Source organism: Polyodon spathula, chromosome 1 (genome assembly GCF_017654505.1).
Source record: "Polyodon spathula isolate WHYD16114869_AA chromosome 1, ASM1765450v1, whole genome shotgun sequence".
NCBI lineage: Eukaryota > Metazoa > Chordata > Actinopteri > Acipenseriformes > Polyodontidae > Polyodon > Polyodon spathula.
In genome coordinates this window covers 47,825,632-47,849,181 of record NC_054534.1, presented here as the reverse complement: position 1 = coordinate 47,849,181, position 23,550 = coordinate 47,825,632, and the positions used below count along the sequence as shown (strand labels likewise).

Sequence of the window (23,550 nt, the reverse complement as noted above, 5' to 3'; positions counted from 1 at the left end):
CACGGTAGCAGGGATATGTGGCAGATTACCCCTGCACATGAAAATGTGTTTGTTTGTATGTTTTTGTAATTATGTTTAATTATTTTTTTTGTTTTTGTTAATTATGTATAAACAATTGTTTGCTAGCGGGCGATTAGTTGGGACCTGCTGCCTGCTGTGCTTGGTTGAGGGGAAGGGCAGAAAGTGATTGGCTATGCTGGTCCTCAATCAGCAGATGACCGAATGTCCATCAGTTTAAAAACATCCAGCCGAGATTGGTTGAGGCTGCTGCGAGGCCATGAGACTCTGCGCTACGGAGGCATACCCATGTAAGTGACAGACACCCTGTCACAGTCACTCTAAATAAAAAAAAAAACATTACATTTCCCTACTTTTATCGTTTTACTGTCAACGCTAACTGATGCGTTAAAGTTTTTTTTTCAAAGAACACTATATATATATATATATATATATATATATATATATATATATATATATATATATATATATATATACACATACAGTACTGTGCAAAAGTTTTAGGCAGGTGTGAAAAAATGCTGTAAAGTAAGAATGCTTTCAAAAATAGACATGTTAATAGTTTATATTTATCAATTAACAAAATGCAAAGTGAGTGAACAGAAGAAAAATCTATATCAAATCAATATTTGGTGTGACCACCCTTTGCCTTCAAAACAGCATCAATTCTTCTAGGTACACTTGCACACAGTTTTTGAAGGAACTCGGCAGGTAGGTTGGCCCAAACATCTTGGAGAACTAACCACAGTTCTTCTGTGGATTTAGGCAGCCTCAGTTGCTTCTCTCTCTTCATGTAATCCCAGACAGACTCGATGATGTTGAGATCAGGGCTCTGTGGGGGCCATACCATCACTTCCAGGACTCCTTGTTCTTCTTTACGCTGAAGATAGTTCTTAATGACTTTCGCTGTATGTTTGGGGTCGTTGTCATGCTGCAGAATAAATTTGGGGCCAATCAGATGCCTCCCTGATGGTATTGCATGATGGATAAGTATCTGCCTGTACTTCTCAGCATTGAGGAGACCATTAATTCTGACCAAATCCCCAACTCCATTTGCAGAAATGCAGCCCCAAACTTGCAAGGAACCTCCACCATGTTTCACTGTTGCCTGCAGACACTCATTCGTGTACCGCTCTCCAGCCTTCGGTGAACAAACTGCCTTCTGCTACAGCCAAATATTTCAAATTTTGACTCATCAGTCCAGAGCACCTGCTGCCATTTTTCTGCACCCCAGTTCCTGTGTTTTCGTGCATAGTTGAGTCGCTTGGCCTTGTTTCCACGTCGGAGGTATGGCTTTTTGGCCGCAAGTCTTCCATGAAGGCCACTTCTGACCAGACTTCTCTGGACAGTAGATGGGTGTACCAGGGTCCCACTGTTTTCTGCCAATTCTGAGCTGATGGCATTGCTGGACATCTTCCAATTGCGAAGGGAAGTAAGCATGATGTGTCTTTCATCTACTGCAGTAAGTTTCCTTGGCCGACCACTGCGTCTACGGTCCTCAACGTTGCCCGTTTCTTTGTGTGTCTTCAAAAGAGCTTGGACAGCACATCTGGAAACCCCTGTCTGCCTTGAAATTTCTGCCTGGGAGAGACCTTGCTGATGCAGTATAACTACCTTGTGTCTTGTTGCTGTGCTCAGTCTTGACATGGTGTATGACTTTTGACAGTAAACTGTCTTCAGCAACCTCACCTTGTTAGCTGAGTGGCTGTTCCTCACCCAGTTTTATTCCTCCTACACAGCTGTTTCTGTTTCAGTTAATGATTGTGTTTCAACCTACGTATTGAATTGATGATCATTAGCATCTGTTTGGTATAATTGTTTAATCATACACCTGACTATATGCCTACAAAATCCCTGACTTTCTGCAAGTGTACCTAGAAGAATTGATGCTGTTTTGAAGGCAAAGGGTGGTCACACCAAATATTGATTTGATGTAGATTTTTCTTCTGTTCACTCACTTTGCATTTAGTTAATTGATAAATATAATCTATTAACATGTCTATTTTTAAAAGCATTCTTTACAGCATTTTTTCACACCTGCCTAAAACTTTTGCACACTCATCATATAAACTAGAAAATTCTATTGATAATAACATGACCACTACAAATTACTTGTTAAAACTTATTTCATTTTATTGTTAAAAACAAAAGCAGCACTATGACAGAAATACAATGAATCTTGATTGTAAATCTTCCTCCTGACCTGTGAGGGCGCTAAGCAGCGAGAACAAAATTCTTTGGATGGGCTGGACTGACAGTTCTTTCCTAGGGTCGGGAAGTCGGTCAGTCTTGAAGAAGGCAAGACTCCGTTGCAAGGGAAATGACATAGCAGCCACAGATGGAAGAGGCGGTTGCACTCGTTTACTAAGGGTCATGCGTGACAGCATAAAAGAGGATGGAGGGGATTTGTATTTTGAACCTAGAAAGACTGTGAGAGAACCCATTGAAACATAATTGTTTGTTTCTTGTCTTGCTAATTGTCTTGTTTGTGAATCACCAGACGGCTAACACGTATCTGGAGCTGTTGCGTTGGGTCAGCACAAAGCCGGAACAACACTACACCACAGTCACGAAATTAACTGTTATCCCCCACCACGAGCACTACTGCATGCTCCCAGGACTGGTGACTGTGCTAGTATTATTGTGGGACGGATATGTTTATTGTTTGGACTGCAACATGTTATTGTTGCCTCCGTGCACTACACATTGTTGTGTATTGCCAGGGTTTATTATTTGGTCACCAGACCTGGATATAAATAAAAACACCTTTTCCAAACCAGATTACAGTCTCTGTCTGTTTCATTCCTGCAATGCATCACCTCTGTACCTGTATCCACTCAGCTACCTTGTCACACGTGGTGTCAGGGTGGGATATGGATCGCCATGCATTGGTGGAGCTGCTGGAGGCTCTGGAGAGCAGGCAGGACACAGAGGAGAGAAGGAGAAAGGAATGCTACACTGCACTCATTGAATGGGTACGGCTGGCATTTACCACAATACCATTCCCCATTATAAATCCCAAATATTGTGTCTCTGTTTTGGCAAACGCACATAGACGCAAGGATGCCCGTGATCCTAGCCAAATGCTCTCGCCAGGGGGCGCTGTAAATTACCACATCATCAATATAAACTGCCGCATATTCACCTGGTCCAACAGTCTCTGTAAAGCAGCTGGCGCACCATGAAGCCCAGAGTGAAGATAAATCTAGCTGTTCCCAGTCTGCAGAGAATCTCATTGACTCAAGGCATGGAGTAGACATCGAACTTGGCAATAGTGTTTACCTTACGGAAATCAATGCAGAAGCCGTTTGTGCCATTTGCACCACTCCTCCTGGAAGACTCAATCACCCCAAGTTCGAGGATCGCCCATACTTCTTTGCGAATGACACTGTGTCGACTTTCTGGGATCCGGTAAGGTCTCTCTCTCACTGTGACACCTAGGGGAGAGATAATGGCATATTCAACAAAGTTAGTTCTACCAGGCAAGTCAGAAAAAGCATAATTGAACTCCTCAATTAACTTATAGTGCCGAGAAAAAGTTTGTGAACCCTTTAGGATTTTCACATATTTCAAACCTAAAATGTTATTAGATCTTAATCTAAGTCCTGACATTTATTTATCCACAAATGATTCAACATTCAATACCCATGTGTGAAAAAGTATGTGAACCTTTAGATTCAGTAACTGGTGGCACCCCCTTGAGCAGCAATGACTTCAACTAAGCATTTCCTGTAACTGTTGGTCAGTCTCTCACATCGGTTTTAAGGAATTTTTGCCCATTCTTCCTTACAGAACTGCTTCAACACAGTGACATTTGAGGGCTTCCTTGCATGGACAGCTGGCTTCAGGTCATGCCACAACACTTCAATGGGGTTTAAGTCCGGACTGTGACTAGGCCATTCTAAAATGTGGAATTTCTTCTTCTGCAGCCATTCTTTTGTAGATCTGCTTGTACGTTTAGGATCATTGTCCTGCTGCATGACCCACTTTCGGTTCAGTTTCAGCTCATGGACGGATGGCCTGACATTCTCCTCTAGAATATTTTGATATAATGCAGAATTCATAGTTATGTCAATGACGATAAGCCGTCCAGGTCCTGAGGCAGCAAAGCAGCCCCAACCCATCACACTCCCACCACAATGCTTGACGGTTGGGATGAGGTTCTTCCGTTTGAACACAGTGTTTCGTTTCTTAACATTTCTTATTGAGGCCAACAAGTTCTACCTTTGACTCGTCTGTCCAGAGAACATTGTTCCAGAAGTCTTGTGGATCATCTATGTACTCTTTGGCGAACTTCAGATGGGCAGCATTGTTCTTTTTAGAGAGCATTGGTTTCCCTTAATTGAGGTGATAAAACCAGGGGTTCACTTACTTTTTCACATACCCTGAATCTTAATTACTCATTGTTTCTCGAATTCATACATCATTTTGTTTCAAAAGACATGGAATTGGTTAATATAAACCCTATTGGACATTTAAGAAAAGACTTAAATATCATTGCGTTTCACAACATTTTTCTCGGCGCTGTACACAGCTCTCGTTGCTGGTCTGGAAGTAGCTGTTCTCCCATCGAAATGTCTTTAGTGCTAGAGGTCTCTAGACTGGGGCTTAAATCATCCTCTACTTCGCCTGGGGCTATAAATAAGGCTTCCCTTGCCTGCCAGGGCTTTATTATATTTACATGATAAATTTCTCTTTCATTACAGCAATCGGGCTGTCTAATTTTATAACTCACTTTTCTTATAGCCCAAATCACCTCATAAGACGTCTGCCATTTAGCACATGTGGGGCGCGTCAGGTCCAATTTATTTTCACATGCGCTGTTTAAAATATATATTTTTTCAGAGTAAAACAGGTTAAAATGCATTGAGTCACAAAAGGATACTCAGTAATGTATCTCCAGCCAAGCCCCTCCCCTTGTTCACTGTATTTTTCACATACCTCTGTATATATGTGCATACTGATAAATCCTCTCCTGATCACTCGTTTTATCACCAAACTCCTCAATAATGCGATCCAAGTTATTATTTTATTACTATAACATCTCAAAAAGCAATGCAAATATCAGTGATATTCTTTGAGTGCTGGATGCAGAAGCAGCTATCTCCTTTATGTCCGTGTTATCTCTGTGGTGCAAGGGGCTATCAGATATGCCCTTTTGAGTGGAGTTCAGAGAAAAAACCTCTCGGAAATACTGAGCAGCAGGCCATAAATAAACCCACCACGGATGGGACCTACAGCGATCTACTGTTTACATTCCCGACAAGTACTTTGACGCAATTTAGGCTTCCTTTTCAGCCACATATGTGAACGCACTTAGGCCCCGTAACTGTAAAAGGAAATTTGAGGTGGCCCAAAGACGGCCCAAGGCCGGCTCAGTAAGTGTGAACGGGGTCAATAATGAAAAACCCAAGAATTTTTTTTTCCATTGATTGGTGTTTTTATTTTTCTAAGAACCCGATTAGCAAATGTATTTCAAACATCAATAGCTATAAAATCAAGAAAAACAACAAATCTGCAACTTGTGCCCTCTCTTGTATGCTCTACCCCTGTGTCTTCACCTGTTTCATCTACCCTTCCAATCCATTACTGGAAGATATATCCTGTTTTCAAAAAGTGCGCGCATCAACTAATTAGAAACGGGATCATCTTTTTTAAAGGGATAAGCACCTAAAAACAAACACAAAAAACATAATAAAACTGGAATATATATATATATATATATATACACACACACACATACACATACATATATACATACAGTGCCTATAGAAAGTCTACTTCACCTTTCAAAATTTTCACCTTTTGTTGCCTTATACCCTGGAATTAAAATGCATTAAAAAAAAAAAAAAAAAAAATTTATCTACACATCCTACCCCACAACTTCCAAGTGAAAAAAATATTCTAGAAATTTGTAGAAAATTAATTAAAAATAAAAACTGAACTAGCTTAGCTGGATAAGTGTCCACCCCCCTTGTAATAGCAATCCTAAATTAGCTCAGGTGTAACCAATCGCCTTCAAAATCACACACTGAGTTAAGTGGCCTCCACCTGTGTTAAACTGTAGTGATTCACATGATTTCAGGATACAGTCAGCAGTTCCTGTAGGTTCCCTTTTCTGAGTAGTGCATTTCAAAGCAAAGACTCAACAATGAGCACCAAGGAGCTTTCAGAAGAACTCCAGGACAAAGTTGTTGAAAGGCACAGATCAAGGATAGGTATAAAAAAATATCAAGGGCCTTGACTATCCCTTGGAGCACGGTCAAGACGATTATTAAGAAGTGGAAGGACTATGGCACCACCAATACCCTGCCTAGATCAGGGCGTCCCTCCAAACTGGAAGAAGGAGACTGATCAAAGAGGCTACCAAGAGGCCAATGGGAACTTTGCAAGAGCTACAGGCTTTTATGGCCAAGAATGGTCAAAGTGTGCATGTGACAACAATATCCCTTCACTCCACAAATCTGGCCTATATGGTAGGATGGCAAGAAAAAAGCTGTAAGCTCACCTTGAATCCTGTTTGAAGTATGCAAAAAACACTCTGGAGATCCTGTAGCCATGTGGGAAAAAGTGTTGTGGTCTGACAAAACTAAAATGGAACTTTGCGGCCTAAAATGCAAAGCATTATGTTTGGCGCAAACCCAACACAGTGCATCACCCAAAGAACACCATCCCTACTGTGAAGCGTGGTGGTGGCATCACATAGGGATGTTTCTCATCGGCAGGGACTGGGGCACTTGTCAGGATAGAAGGGAAAATGAATGGAGCAAAGTACAGAGAAGTCCTTGTGGAAAATCTGCTGCCCTCTGCAAGAAAGCTGAAACTGGAACAGAATTTCACCTTTCAGCATTACAACGACCCAAAGCTCACAGCCAAAGCTATACTGGAATGGCTAAGGAATAAAAAGGTAAATGTCATTGAGTGGCCTAGTCAGAGCCCCGACCTAAATCCAATCGAAAATTTGTGGGATGACTTGAAAATTGCTGTCCATCAATACTCCCCAAAGAACTTGACAGAGCTTAAACAGTTTTGTAAAGAAGAATGGTCAAATATTGTCAAATCTAGTGTGCAAAGATGGTAGCGCTGGTAGCTCACAGCTGTAATTACTGCCAAAGGTGTTTCCACCAAGTATTAACTCAGGAGGGTGGAGACTTATCCAATTATGATCTTTCAGTTTTGTATTTTTAATATACAATTTATTTTCTCAATAAAAAAAAGGATGGTGTGTAGATAAGCAGAAAAAAATCATCATTTAAATGCATGAAACTCTCAGGCACTGACAACAAAATGTGAACCAAAGCTCAAGGGGGTGGACTTTCTATAGGCACTGTATTATTATTTCCAGTAAAGCACAATGAGCTAAGGTTTGGAGATCAAATATCTGTAAAAAAATAAAACATTATTGAGACAGGTATTCTAGTAAAGCACAATTGCTTCTTAAAGACATAGCTAAACACTTTAGGTGAAAATAAGTTTGAAAAATATTTGTTTTATTTTGATGATTAATTTAAAGATGTTATCATGGTATTCTGTGACTTTTTCAGTGTTCCACAGTGTTTTAAAAGCACAAGGAATGAATCTGTTTTTCAATGTTTTGTTTTGGACTTGCAAGATAATATAACTTAATGTATTAAAACATTAAAAACATATACGAAAATGAATTGCTTTTTGAAATCTCTCGTCAATTGAAGGTAATAGAAATAATCCATATACAATTCATCCAAGCTTTCACCATTGGGTCCCCTGGATTGGTAAACTCCAACAGAGTATGAAAAAATACAGTGTAAAAAAAAGCTCAGCTCAGTGGAGTGATATCACAGTGACAGAGGACAGACTCACAAATGAATTGCTGAAACTCAAGGTGCAGTATAATATTTTCCCCATTCATACTTTCGAAAACTCAATGAATATATACAATTCTAACTGATAGTGCTCCAGTATTTCAACAAATGTCATATTTTCCTGACATATATAGTTTTGACAATTGTGAAATCTGCTAAGCAGCTCCCTGTTGATTATTATTGTTCAATTAAGTACCTTGCAGCAATTGGAACTACATTAAAGTACTCATTCAGGAAACTGGAATCTGTTTACTCAAGAATGCATTCAGGAGCACCACACTGAGTTTCAGATTGCTGACTGTGGGCACTATGGGGTGAGCAACAAAGACCTGGCACCAGGATATGTGGGAGATGGACATGGAGTTTTGAGGGGCAATTATGCTGGGGTGCAACACCCTGGATTCTGTTCAGTGGATTGTGCCCAATGACACTGTATACTTGAAAAAAAAATGTAAGCATTTGTAAATGTTGTAGCGGTTGGGACTCCTATATAATGGATGAGGACTAGGGAGACGTTGTTTGTAAAAGTTTTGTTTTGTTTGTTTTTTTACAGTATGTATATACAGTGTTAAATAAAGTTTTCCACTTTTAATTAAATACATTTTTTTAAACTGCTACAGACTTGTGTTCAAAAGGCAGACGTTCTAATCCTTATCAACATACTCATCAATAGCTTGCTGTGACAAATTCCTCAAAGCAATAAATGAGAACATATGCTTGTGGGGAGCCCGTGGTCTTACGCATTGATAGAAGAGTCCTCTGGATCATTGTAAGATAAATGTAGTGTATAAAGTTTTATAAGCATTTTCTGCTTAAATCTAGACCTAGAGTCTACTACTTCAATCCTCATTGGCCAGGTGGTCTTTCTTTTTTATTACATTTTTGCTCTTAATGATTTAATTGAACAAGTTTCTTTATGGAATTACTAAAAAAAAATCTAAACCTTCAGGACTTGAAAATATAGCTATCTAAGGATTGCTGCTCTGGGCGTTGTGTTGTGCATGTATCCATCCATCTCTGTGTGTACACCACCTGCATCAAAATGTTATTCATATTTCCCCATTTGATTAATGTTTCAGTAATAATGACTGTTAATAACACATTTTTTTAAATACCTGTAAGGATCATGTACGCAAACAATTAAATGTACAAAGACCAACAGTCCAGTTCTTGCTCTGTACATGTACTAGGTTGTCACAAAGATGGCTGTAGTGTGTGACGTCAGACCCGGAACAATAACACAGGACAGACAGAGACATGGATGTTTGGTGAAGCTGAGCTGTGCTCAGCATTTAATAAACAAAATAAAATAAATTTAAAACAAAAGATAAAACAAAACAGTAAACGAAACACACTAACAAAAGGCAGACGAACAGACAAACACTGTGAGTGAAATTATGATCTACTGTACTTAATGCTTTCACTGCATGTGAACTAATAAGTGCAATTCCCCATTCTCACATACAAATATACATTTTAAACCACTCGTGTTACACAGACCCATTTATATCCTGTGAACCAATGACTATACACCAACATTAACACACTACATGTAACATACAACACAAATAAATAGCCCAAGGGCGGGGCACTATGCCACATAGGTTTATTGATTACATCAAAGCCTAAAAGGTGAGAAGCTATACTTCTTGGTACTACTGTAATAACTGAAAATTGTTTTTACCGTTAGCACACCACCTCCATGGAAAAGAATGAAAAAAAAGATGTACATAATATTACAGGTGTTATTTTGAAGTTAGCCTATGAAAAAAATAATATTTGTGTTTGGGATGAATGAGAATGCGTGTGTGTGTGTGTGTGTGTGTGTGTGTGTGTGTATGTAACATTCAATGAAATGATCCCTGGAATTATTTGTTCGTTTTCTTGATGCTTTATTTTTTGTTTATGAAATTGTCATGCAATCGAGGTGCAGTTAATTACACAAAAATAAATCTTAGTATTTTTCAAGATGGATGTGTACCACATCATGGTGTGAGAAAAGTATATCCCTTATCAAGTTAATACAGATGATAACAAATAGATTAGCTTTTTGCAAAATTAGTGAATTTTGTATTTATTTTTTCGTCAGACTTAGCAGCTTTTAAAAGGGAGACTTCACAGTTTCAGCTCCTTCAGCATAGCCTCTCCCTTCAGACCAGCCAGGAGGTTGTTGGCTGCCAAGGCTGACATGGCGTTCCGGGTGGCAATGGATGCACTGGCAATGTGGGGCAGGATAACTACAAAAAAGTATAACATTAACATTTTCCACTTTCAAAAGTATCCCATAATCTTATACTTGTTCGCAAACTGAATGTAAACAGGGCACCATCAGGTTTTGGATTGCAAACCACTGCACAGTAGTGAGACTAATCCACCACATCCATACAAAACTATGACAGGCTCAGCCATTGTGACTACTATTGTACGTCAGTACCATTTTCAATTCAAGCAGTACAACGATACTGGTACACTGTTGCAGAAAGACAAAAGCAAAAAGTTTGTGATGTATCAAATGTCCTGCCAGCTGCTGCTAGAGCGTTTGTTTTATTTATTCATTATCTTTGACTATGCAAGACTAATCTGCACAACATATTCAGAATGTTGGTCAGCATGGAAACAATAGATTTCAGTGTAAATGCTGTAGCACTGGAACTCACCGCAGTTCTTAAGTTGAAAAAGAGGGTGGTCAGTGGGCAGAGGTTCAGGAACAGTGACGTCCAGTCCAGCACCTGCAATCTGACCGCTGGTCAAAGCAGTGCACAGATCATCCTGGTTCACAACACCACCCCTGCCCAGTAAACAGAGCCACAAAGAATCAATCACTGTGTTATTACACAAAAACAGACCAGCAAACTACAACTGAACTTACTGGGTCAAATATTTTGATTCTTTTCACACTTTAAACAAAAACATTCTGCCATTAACATTTTCAATCATTTGACCAGCACTTTATACATTTATTTTGTATTTAAGGTATTTGTATCCAAGATTTTTAAAATACATTTTCTAGCCCCTTTGTGCTAAATATGTTTTGCTATGCACTAGTTTCTAATTAACTTTTTTTCCCAAATTTTCCAAAGACCCAGTAGTAATAATTTTTTAGACTTGTTAGATTATATACATGTTTCACATTCATTTTAATACATATATTTATATTAGTTACACACAATATATGTATAATTTACACATTAGTTCTCACGTACACATTGTGATATACATGTTACACCATTCTATAACAAATTAAATATTAAAATAATATTACTTTCCACAATGAGAAAGCAATGTTGATTTCAGTTTTAAATTAATCAGTTTTTTTCTATTCTAGAAGGATGATTAAGACATTTTGAACATGGCCATGGTGCTGGTTTATGCTAGCCTGTACAGGTCTACCTGCTGGTGTTGATAAATATGGATGTTTTCTTCATCTTGTTAAAGAGCGCACTGTTACAGATGCCCTGTGTCTCTGGCGTCAAGGCACAGCAAACAGCCAAGAAATCAGACTCTTTTGCCAGGTCGTCTAGGGACACTAGAGGAGTACATTTAAACAGAATTGTTTGATCAGTTTGACGTTAAAAATGTAATTGGTGATATCACTGTCAATGCAGATGTATCAACAACTTTGTGCATATCATGGTCCATATTGATGCACAAACTTTAAACTCAAAGTCTGTATTCATGAACCTGTTCTATTAAAAGAAGCCAACATTGTGTGTGTGTATATGTATATATATAATACACACACACACTGTATATATACACATATATACACACAAATTCTTTAAATAACTCATGAGTTGAAGCTTTGTTTATAGGGCCCTACAATCTTGTACTACAATACTGGTGTAAATCGCACCATAATACAGTACAGAGATATATACAAGCACAGACAAAAGTATTGGCACCCTACACTTAATAGATGATCATTTCAGAAAACATGTTAAATACAAGAACATTATCCACTAATTAATGACAAAGATCAAAACACAATTTTGAATATTTGTTTATGACAAAAGTATTGGCACCTTTACATTAAAAGTCTATACAAAATTTATAGAACTCATTTTGAAATACAGGCTAACTTCACTATAACGAACCCCACTAGGACCTGCAGAAATGTTTGTTATATCAGAGAGTTCACTATAATAGGGTTTGGAATGTTTCAGTAACAGAATGACAAATTTGAATTGAACATCAATACAGGACTTTTATGAAGATTCCCTCACATTGGTCAACATTTAAAACGACATCGTGACAAGGTACTCATGTCACATGTGTGGGTAACCGCATTGCAAGACAGAGGAGTTACAGCACAGGCACACAGGACTTATTAAACAAAACAGAAAAGTAAACAAATGGGTCATGTGATGTTACCAACAATGATGCACAGGACACATACAAGACAGGTAGGCAGCAAGTCTCAATGGAGCACCCATCTGTAAACAATCATTTGATCAAACATAACTCCAAAAAGCACACAAAACAAACCCGTTTCCACATACACATTACACCAACACTAACTCCCCCCTGTGGTATGTTTAAAAGAAAACAGTAAAGAAATGAAAAAGGAAAGAATGTACACTTACATGCTGAATACAGTAATTACATGTCCTTTCTCTTGAAAAAACTATCCAGCGTAGATTTCTCCTCACACCCGTTGTCTGGCTGCAGTTTGTGTGAAGATGACTGACAGACAACGATTGCATTCGTCATGCATAATTCGTACTCTTTGAATTAGCATTACTGAATTAGTCAGCCATGGTCTTTGTTTTCACTGAGTGAATAACACTGGAGAAAGTTCAGTGTCAATCACTACTGGGATCGCTGTATCCGGGTCGATCCTGTACTTGATCATTCTAATAGGGCTAATTTGCATTGAAAAAATAGTTTCTTGCTGTTGAGATCGTTAAACCGATGTTCATTATAAGAAGGGTTTGTTATCGTCAAGTTAGCCTGTATATTTATTGATTGAAAACTTTACACGGTAACTAAGCTGCATTATAAAGTCAATAGCCAAAAAAAAGAGGTAATTATTTCCAACATCTGTTGAAGAACGTCATTTTGGCAATACAACAGATGATGGTCAAGACAATAGGAGTTGGATTCATGTGTGAAAGAAGCACTTAGCAAACTACAACAAAGGAAATGTCTACAGAACAGTATCAAACAAATATAAAAAACCAAAATCCACAATTAGAGCAATAATTGTGAAGTACCACAGAACAAATTCAACTGAAAACACTTGAAAAAAGTGGGCATCCAAAGAAAATTACAGATACAGCAGGTAGGAGAATCCTCCGAGCAACTAAAAAAAATCCAAGATTAAAAACCAAGGACTTAAAGTAAATATTTAGAAACATCAGGCATAATAGTGCATGAAAGAATTGCACAAAGGACACAGAACACAAAAGAGTTCTATGCACGTAGACTTCTCTGCAAACCACTTTTAAAGAATTCATAAAACAACGCATAAGCCAAGAAATATGAATAGGAATCTGAAGCATTCTTTAACAAAATTCTCTGGTTCAATTAAACTAAATTTTTCCCCAAAAATGGATCATAGTATGTTTAGAGAAAAAAGGGGAAAACCTTCCATGAAGAAAACCTCATACCTACAGTTGAACATGGAGGTGGTTTGAGCATTTTTTGCTGGTGTTTTAGCAGTTGACAGATGACTAGAGACACTGAAGTGATTGAAGAATGAATGATGCAGTCATGTATCAAAACATTCTACAAAGTACACTGAACAAAAATATAAAACGGAACATGCAATAATTTCAAAGATTTTACTGAGTTACAGTTCATATAAGGAAATCAGTCAATTGAAATAAAATTCACTAGGCCCTAAATCTATGGATTTCACATGACTGGGAATACAGATATGCATCTGTTGGTCACAGATACCTTAAAAAAAAAAAAGTTGATCAGGCAGTTGATTGTGGCCTGTGGAATGTTGTCCCACTTCTCTTCAATGGCTGTGCTAAGTTGCTGGATATTGGCGGGAACTGGAACACGTTGTCGTACACGTCGATCCAGAGCATCCCAAACATGCTCAATGGGTGACATGTCTGGTGAGTATGCAGGCCATGGAAGAACTGGGACATTTTCAGCTTCCAGGAATTGTGTACAGAGCCTTGCGACATGGGGCTGTGCATTATCATGCTGAAATATGAGGTGATGTCGGTGGATGAATGGCACGACAATGGGCCTCAGGATCTTGTCACGGTATCTCTGTGCATTCAAATTGCCATCAATAAAATGCAATTGTGTTCGTTGTCCATAGCTTATGCCTGCCCATACGATAACCTCACCGCCACCATGGGACACTCTGTTCACAACGTTGACATCAGCAAACCTCTCGCCCACACGATGCCGTACACGCCGTCTGCCATCTGCCCGGTATAGTTGAAACCAGGATTCATCCGTGAAGAGCACTCTTCGAACTGCAGTCAGGTCAAGACCCTGGTGAGGATGACAAGCACGCAGATGAGCTTCCCTGAGACGGTTTCTAATAGTTCCTCGCCTTCATCTTCCAAATCCCCTTCACCTCCCCAAAACAGAGAAGGAAGAAAAGCCACCCCTCATGTTCAGCAAACAGGGGACAGATGGATAAGATCTGGGAGGTTGTGTCAAATCAGCAGGCCATTTTACCTTAGCTGCTGCAAGAGCGCTTAGTCCCACCAGTAATACCGGATCCTCCAGCACCTAGTCCCCCTGCACCTTTGCAGGCAGTGACTAGTGGGCTAGAGAGCAACATACTGTCTATCACCGCCTCCAAGGAGGCGGATGATCATGACATGGGGCTCCCTTCGGATGATGCGGAATCAGACATCCCGATTACGCAGCTCCTGCTGTGATCAGAGCTTATGCCCTTAATGCAGTGAGCTACTGCGTCGTTACAGGTTCCTTAGCCTGAAACAAGGGAGAGGCGCTCAATTTATGACAAGCAGCCCACTATCACTCCTGCTGCCCCGCCGGTCCACCTGGATTTTTTGTTCACGCTACAGTCCATTTACGCTGACCCAGCCATGTCCACACAGTTTCCCATCCGGTAGACTCACTGTACAGAGTGTTCGAAGCGGACAAGCTGGGTCTTACTAACTTTCTGCCAGTAGAGGCCCCCATTGCTGCACTTGTTCAGCCTGCCAACCTCTCTTTGCTAGCCAAAGACGCAGGGTGCCTGAATAAGCAGTGCAGAGTGAGGGAAGAACATTTAAAGAAAGCACACGTGTCTAGTGTGTTTATCGCACGCCTGGCTAACTACAACAGCATACTTTTAGCTTACCAGGCTCAAAGTTAAACCAGGTTAAGAAAAAGAATTAAAGGTTTATAAAAACAACTGTATCAAAATAATCCAAAGTATCAATTGTTTGTATGATAAATACCCAACAAGCTCTACTTAGATACAATCATCTATATTATATAAATCTTAGAAGTAATTTAAACAGTTACTTTGCACAGCATATTTTCTTACAAAATATCTTAAAATAAGCTAAATAAATTTAAAAGAATGGTATGGACACATTCTAAAGTTATTTAAATCAAGTCACATCAAGCATTTAACAGAAAGATTAATATCAACATTATATATATAATTTTTTTCATAAATTCATTTCCCACGACAGTATGTGTATAGTTATATAAAGAATCTTGTCATCGTTATTGAATAGTCTGGCAAAGTGATTTCTTGCAGTGCGTTGAATCCACTTGAAGAAAAGTTTCTTTACAATCCAAAAGAAAGAAATAGGCAGTCTTGAAGTTCACTTGTAGTAGGAATATTTTCTTTCATATCGATCAAAACATTCAAAATCAAGCAGTCTTTTGGTGTTCACTCCAGCATAAGAAAACACGAACCAGGAAGTCGGAAGTCTTGATGTTTTGATGAGAGATCCAGGGAGGATTATAGCTAGAGGGCTGAAACAAATTCCAAAATGTTTTTTCCAATATTATAACAGCAAGAGAACATTCAAAGAGGCAGTTAAAGCTTTTGACAAAGTCCCGCATAAAAGATTAATTCTCAAACTGAATGCAGTAGGGATTCAAGGAAATGCATGCATATGGATTAGGGAGTGGTTAACATGTAGAAAACATAAAAGTACTGATTAGAGGAGAAACCTCAAAATGGAGCGAGGTAACCAGTGGTGTACCACAGGAATCAGTATCAGGTCCTCTGCTATTCCTAATCTACATTAGGACACAAAAATAGGAAGGGTGGCAAATACTATTGCAAACATTATTGCAATAAAAATGTGCATTATAAATATATGGGAGTGTGACGGAAAGATGAGTTCTGGTGATGAATCTTCCGCCCGACCTGTGAGGGCGCTAAAGAACGGGAGGAGAAGTAGCTGGAAGGGCTGGCCTGACAGTTTGTTTCCGGGTCAGGGAAGTGGGTCAGCCTGGAGAGGAAGCGCGACTCTGTTGTAAGACTGTATTGATTTGAAAGGTAAACGAGAGGCAGCTGCAACCGTTTATCTCGATATCATGCGGGATTACATATAGGGGCCAGGGTAACGCTGATCTTCTCCTTCGTTTGGGTTAACGTTAGGAGAGAAGGACTGAGAGAGGAGCTCTCAGAGTATTTGTGAAGAGTGTTGTATGTGCTGTGTGTTATTTTCTGTCTGTCTGTAATTGTCTGGCTTTGTCGCACTAATAGACAGTTAACGCACATCTCCGGAGCTGTCGAAAGGAGAGCACTATCCGGAGCACCACTGCACTGAGCACCTGCACGTTTTCGATCACCCAGGACTGGTGACCGTACCGTTGTTTTTGTTCGGGACTGTGCCCTTGTTTTCATTATCCCCGTGCTTTACACGTTGTGTATTGCCGGGGATTTATTATTTTTGACGTTCGCCAGACCTGGAAAAGAGGAATAAAGCACTTATTCACTGAATCACTGTTGTCTGTTCATCACTCCTGCACCGCATCACCGCGACATCTGTTCCCCTTACCAACCACTTTGCCACAGGGAGATACTGAAATTGAAGCAGCAATCTATGAAAAAGACCTAGGAATTTATGTTGACGCAGAAATGTCTTCATCTAGACATTGTGGGGAAGCTATAAAAACGGCCAACAAAATGCTTGGATATATCATGAAAAGTGTTAAATTTAAATGAAGGGAAGGAACGTTAAAACAGTACAATGCATTAGTAAGACCTCATCTAGAATACTGTGTTCAGTTCTGGTCACCTCACTACAAAACGGATATTGCTGCTCTAGAAAGAGTGCAAAGAGAGACCAGAATTATTCTGGGTTTAAAAGGCATGTCATATGCAGACAGACTAAAAGAAATAAATCTATTCAGCCTTGAACAAAGTAGACCACGCGGCGACCTGATTCAAGCATTCAAAATTCTAAAAGGTATTCAGTGTCGACCCAAGGGACTTTTTCAGCCTGAAAAAAGAAACAAGGACCAGGGATCACAAATGGAGATCAGACAAAGGGGCATTCAGAACAGAAAATAGGAGGCAGTTTTTTTACACAGAAAATCGTGGGAATCTGGAACCAACTCCCCAGTAATGTTGTTGAAGCTCACATCCTTCAAAAAGCTGATTGATGAGATTCTGGGATCAATGAGCTACTAACAACCTGTGACCAGGATGACTGTGGTGGTGACCTGGAAGAACCAGAAACCAAAACACGTAATGGCGGTGAACCTGAGATGCTACGGCGTCCAGCGTTTTATTAAATAATAAACAAACAAATGAATTAAACAAAACACACAACACTGAAAATAAAGGGTGCGTTGGCCAAACAAACACAAACAAAATGTGGACGAACCCAACAAACAAGTACCGTGCTGGCACTTCCAGCACGCTGTAGCAATTGTTATTTTCACTAAATTTTCCTCTCTCACCTGTTTTTTTCCACTTCCGAAGTCACAACTCTGAGTGAGTGAAAAAATGCTGCTTTTATGCAGCTGTACAGAGACTCGATTGCTATAGCAATCATTCAAGTGGAGTCTCGGTACAACTGCACGTGAATTAATAAAAGTGCAATTCCCCGTGCTCACATATTACATTTTACCTGGACGTGGAGTGCTGTGCAATCCTCGTGCCTAAACACAAATATACATTTTAAACACTCGTGCTCATAACCCATATTTATATCCTGTGTATTCTATACATAAACACCAACATTAAACACACTACATACAACATAAACATTAATAAACAAAAGGGGCGGAACACTCTGCCACACATACCTCCCCTTGTGCGCAGCACACATGGCCTTAAAAGGCCACCTCCCCCCTTCGTCCCCAAAGTCCCAGCCCAGGAACAGGAGAAGCAACAGGCCAAAGGTGGTGGCCACAGTGGAAGGTCCTCCTCCCACCCCAACAGTTGCAGCGGCCAAGGTAATCCTGGCAACCGCCTGGCTGTGTGTGGGGGTGGTCTCCTGACCTCCCGCCCTTCATAGCCAGCAGCCCTCCTTATTGGGCAGAGCAAGGAAGGCAGCAGGTACTCACCCTCTGCTGGTGGCGGTGGGAGCTGCAAGCAGTCCTCCCACAGCGGTGGCTGCGGAATCAGCAGGAATTCATCCTCTGCTGGTGGAGGTGGGAGCTGCAAGCAGTCCTCCCATGGCGGTGGAGGCGGAACCAGAAGGAATTCACCCTCTGCTGGTGGAGGTGGCAGAGGCAAAGGCAGCTCCTGCTGCTCTGCTCCTGGTGGTGGAAGTGGTGGAGGTGGGAGCAGTGTGTAGTCTCCTGGCAACGACAGTGGGAGCAGTGTGTAGTCTCCCCCTGTTGCAGTGGGCTGGTGCGGCTCTCTCTCTATTGCAGGAGACTGGTGCGGCTCTCCCTCACTTGCAGGAGACTGGTGCGGTTCTCCCTTTAATCCTGGGAAAGTGGTGCTTGTGTCTGTGCTGTGTTGTGCAGGGAAGATAGTGCTCAAGGGGTAGTGCTGGCTCTGTGGTGGCAGCTCCTGGTTCTCTTCCCCACGTGGTAGGGATGGAGGTAGAGGCAGCTCTTGCTCCTCTCCTCATGGAGGGTGGTGGTGAAACCAGCAGGTATTCTCCCTCTGCTGGTGGTGGAGGAACCAGCAGTCATTCTCCCTCTGCTGGCTGTGGTGGTGGGAACGACATGTACTCCTCCCACAGTGGTGGAGGTGGAACCAGCAGGCATGCACTCTGCTGGTGGTGGTGGGAACAGCAGGCACTTTTCCTCCGCTGCTCATCTTGGGCTCCGGACCTGGGGGCTTCCCTTTCTTGGGCTGCGGACACTCTGCATCCTCCCTCTTGGGCTGTGGATGTACGTGCTCCTGCCCCTCAGGCTGTGGAGGGGAAACCAGCAGACATTATCCCTCTGGTGCTGGAGACGGCAGCGATGGCACCTCTCCCTTTGATGCTGGAGATGGCAGTGATGGCTCCTCTCCCTCTGGTGCTGGAGATAGCGGGAGCCCCACCATATCTGCAGCCAGGTAGCGGATTACCATGTCAGCAATGTCTGGGAGGGACACTGGGTGGTGTTGCTTTTCCCAGGCTTCCAATCGCTCTCCATCTCTGGCCCACAGGAGGTTGATCACAACGGGGAGAGCCTCTTTGGCATTCCTCCCAGGCTCCACCAGCCAGCCCCAGATTCCCTCAGAGGAGAGTGAATTTGTTGACCTCTGAGCCAGCGGGACCTCTCCCCCTGATGCAGGACACTCAGGCTCCTCCATCAGCCATGCATGGCTCTGGCCGAGTGGCAGGTACCGGACCTTGGTACACACAGAAAGCACCACCCTTCATCATCCAGACATACAACCCACAGCGAGTGAAAACATGCTGCTTTTATGCAGCTGTACCGAGACTCGACTGCTAATCAATCATTCAATTGGAATCTTGGTACAACTGCACGAGAATTAATAAAAGTGCAATTCCCCGTGCTCACATATTATTACATTTTACTTGCAAGTGAAGTGCTGTGCAATCCTCGTGCCTAAATACAAATATACATTTTAAACACTTGTGCTCGTAACCCATATTTATATTCCGTGTATTTTATACATAAACACCAACATTAACACACTACATACAACATAAAATACTAAAAAACAAAGGGGCGGGACACTCCGCCACACAACCAAACAAGATGGGCCGAATGGCCTCCTCTCGTTTGTAAACTTCGTTATGTTCTTATGTACCTCTGAGCTTGACTTCCTAGCGTTACGAAGTGCTCGCAAAGTGCACACAGTTCAATAGGAAAAGCCACAAACACACTCAATAGGGGTGGGACAGTGCTGCATTGTTTTTTTGATTTTGGATGCTAAAATCTGGTTTTCAGCATTGGAGGTAAAATACCAGAAATGGACAACAAAGCAAAAAAAGCAAAGTATATTTTGGCTGATGAGCGTGTCAAGATATTTCCATAAAGAAACTGTATATGCAGGGGGAGGTAATTGTTTTGCACATCTTGTAATGTGTTTTTGGAGAATATACGATTGATCGCTATTTATCTTCAGAATCTCACATTAAACGAAAGGCTACTACAGAGGTTGTTGAACAGAATGTAAAAAAATAAACAGCTTTCAGAAAAGCTGTTTATTTTATCTGTTTGAAGCAGTAAATCGATTCTGATAACTAGCTAAATTTTCTTAAAGTCACATCTAGCTGACCACACAATAGCGGAGCTTTTGTTCAGCAGTTCTCTCAGTTTACAATCCACTTAAGCCTAGCTTTTTAGGGTTTTAGATCACTTAAACACAAATGCCATTTTGGACTTTAAAAGTTAGAACCATATATTGGATATGAATTTTATTAACAATTATAAATAGTCTTCATTCCCTCTGAGAACCATAGGCCCTCGTCTCAGCAACTGGATGAGCGGTGGCTAATTTACAGAAACCTGCTACAGCTGTCCAAGCTTAGCGGACAAGCAATAGGAAAAAACCTGACCTCACTGGTGGCTGCATGCAGACAGCTCTGGCCCTCCCAAGCACGCGTGCTTGACGCAGACAAGACCACACTGCTGGACACTCCGGTTACTCCAGGCCACACATTTGGTCCCGCGGTAGACAAGATGCTACAGCAATCTTACCACGCAAGGGAGTCCACCAAGGAATTGGTGCGTCTGCAGCTCATTGGCATCCAAAGCACTAGTTTCAGAAGAAACCGGTACAACAGGGTGCTCCCACCTCAGGTGGTACCGCCAGGAGGCAGCTCGCAACCGTGTTCCCAGGAGGAAAGCATCCTTTCAAGCACTCTTTGCCTAGGCAACAGGCACAGGCTGCGCCTCAGGCGAAGCAGCAGCCCTAGGACATTGCTGCCACAAGCACAGGGCTCATTCTCCAGAAGTCATTTGGACTACTGGAAACAGTGCACCACAGGCCCCTGTATGTTCAATACTGTGCAAACTGTTTACTCTCTCCAGTTCTAACACAGTCACCCTCCTTTCCATGGTGTGACAATAACATCTGTCACAGACCTGAAAGCCAGCACTCAGGTGGCTCAGGAGGTAGCAGCTCTGCTGCAAAAGTGGCTATTTGCATAGTAGACCCCCCCAGCAAGAATGGGGGGGGTTCTATACCAGGTATTTTCTGGTGCCAAAACAGGATGGCGGCCTCAGACCGGTCCTCGATCTCATGCAGGTGAACATATCTATCAGACAGTTCAAGATACTGACTTCACAACAGCTGTTGCAGTCCAACAGGTTAGCTAACTGGTTCACCACAGTTGACCTGAAGGACGCCTATTTCCACATCCCAATAAAACCAGTGCACAGGAAATACCTGAGGTTTGCCTTTCAGGGAACAATGTACCAGTTCGATTTTCTACCATTTGGCCTCTCTAACCCCACACATGGAAGCTACACTAGCCCCATTGAGACTCGGAGCAAGGGAGCACGAACACACAGAGCTTATCACTAACTATTTACGTCGGTTGGGTTTGAAGGTAACCCATGCAAATAGCCAGATAGCACCCACCCAGATAGTGACCTGGTGATGAGTCAAAGGGATTTCGGTCTGTGATTCAGCCTCCCGACAGTAGATGGCATCAAACCAACTCGGGACTTCCCTTACCAAGATCTCGTGACCATGGCAAAAGTCATCTTTTTGAGGGGCGGCACCTTGGTGAGGGGCGGAAGTATGAGTATGTAAATTCCAGCCACTGGAGTCAAGTGAAGGGTAAGGACACTTGTCAGTTGGGGATTGGTGTTCCACTGACTACAGAGGCGGGACATTACATACTAAAGGGAATGTACTACTGTGTTCGGGGTTGGCCCGAAAGTAAAATAGGCGGAGTAATGGGTGGAGGGAGAGACTAGTTTGGTGCAGCGGGATTTTTTTGAAAACACTAACATTTCTTTTGTCTTTTTTTGTTTATGTATGGTTTGCCACGAAGACGATTAAAGACGAGTTCTCACGGTCTGTTTTGGATTTCACCCCTGCACTCCTTCCCTCACACCATTTTGTTTTCTTTTGTTATTTAATTATTTTGTTGTGTATAGATAATAAAAATAAATTATTTTATTTCTGTACACAAATTACTGTCTGGACATTCCATTTAATACACTCTCGCCTCACAGACCTATTTAGGGGTGTGCTGGATTCAGGACACATGTTGGTTACTCTGTGCTGGACGACAAAGTTCTGAGTAACCACCTGCTTAGAGCTGTTTCAGCTCGGCAGGGCACTACCAGTAATGGTCTTCCAGAGGCTTCTGGGCTTCATGGCAGCAGCATCAAACACCCTCTCACTGGACCGTTTGCATATGCGCCCGCTGCAGGTTTGGTTCAACCACATGGCTTGTCAGGTGTAGTACTGGGCAGTATCACCAGAAGAGAGGTCATTACCACAGACACGTCCAACACGGGTTGGGGCAGAATGTGGAATGGCTGAGGTGTACAGGGTGTGTAGCAGCCCCCATGGGAGGGTTGCCACATCAGTATTTTGAAACTACAGGCAGTGCAACTATCCTTGCAAGAATTTTTGGAGAAGCACATGCTTTCCTGTACGGACAATACATCCGCGGTTTCCTACATAAACCAACAGGGTGATTTACGGAGGCCCAGTCTCCACCATGTTGCCCACAAGCTTCTGCTGTGGGCACAAGTGAACATTCTCTCACTTCAGGCAGTTCATCTGCCTGGAGTGACCAACTGCGCTGCAGACCTCCTTACGAGGGGGGTCTCCAGTGGCGCGGAATGGAGACTCCATCCCGATGTCATGAGCTTTATTTTGGAGAGATTCAAGAGAGCGGAGGTAGACCTTTTTGCAACTAGACATTTTTTATAATGCAAAATTCAGCATTACATACATGCTTAATACTTTAGAAGTGTCGTGAGTCAGGATGAAGATTCAATTACTTCTGGATTAACTAAAAAATAAACAACTCCAAAGTCTACGCAGTGAAGTATACAGATATTTCATTTTTCAGGTGGCTGATGATGGGAATAGTAAACAATAAACTTTCCTTTTCTCTATGGATATTGTGAAGCAAAAACACCGCAAAGTTAAAGTTGAGTTATTGCTTTTCATATGTAAATATCTGTTAACGTCTATATATGTTTCACATTGCAATTGTGTTATATTATATTTTTCTGTGTTTTTGGAAGAATTTTATATTATTGATATAGAAATATGTGCACGATATCGATGTACAATTTAGCCTAATTTAAAAGAAAAAAAATCCAGAAAGAGCTGTGCTAATTCGTGCTGTGTGGATAGTTCATAATATTGCGCTGTTATAGGATTTATTAATTTTTTTATTGTCATCAC

At 41.4% G+C, this 23,550-nt stretch overlaps 1 protein-coding gene across 1 annotated transcript in view; it reads right to left on the bottom strand.

Annotated features, from left to right (window-relative positions):
- Positions 1-9,727: 9,727 nt before the first annotated feature.
- LOC121319411 (glyoxylate reductase/hydroxypyruvate reductase-like) overlaps positions 9,728-23,550 on the bottom strand; it is a 45,226-nt gene continuing 31,403 nt past the window's right edge. Inside the window, exons 7-9 of the mRNA XM_041256829.1 lie at positions 11,250-11,385; positions 10,517-10,647; positions 9,728-10,096 (exon numbers count right to left, since the gene is read on the bottom strand). Of these exons, the coding sequence (XP_041112763.1) occupies positions 9,975-10,096; positions 10,517-10,647; positions 11,250-11,385 (389 nt within the window). The 3' untranslated portion in view covers positions 9,728-9,974. The remainder of the gene's footprint in view (positions 10,097-10,516; positions 10,648-11,249; positions 11,386-23,550) is intronic.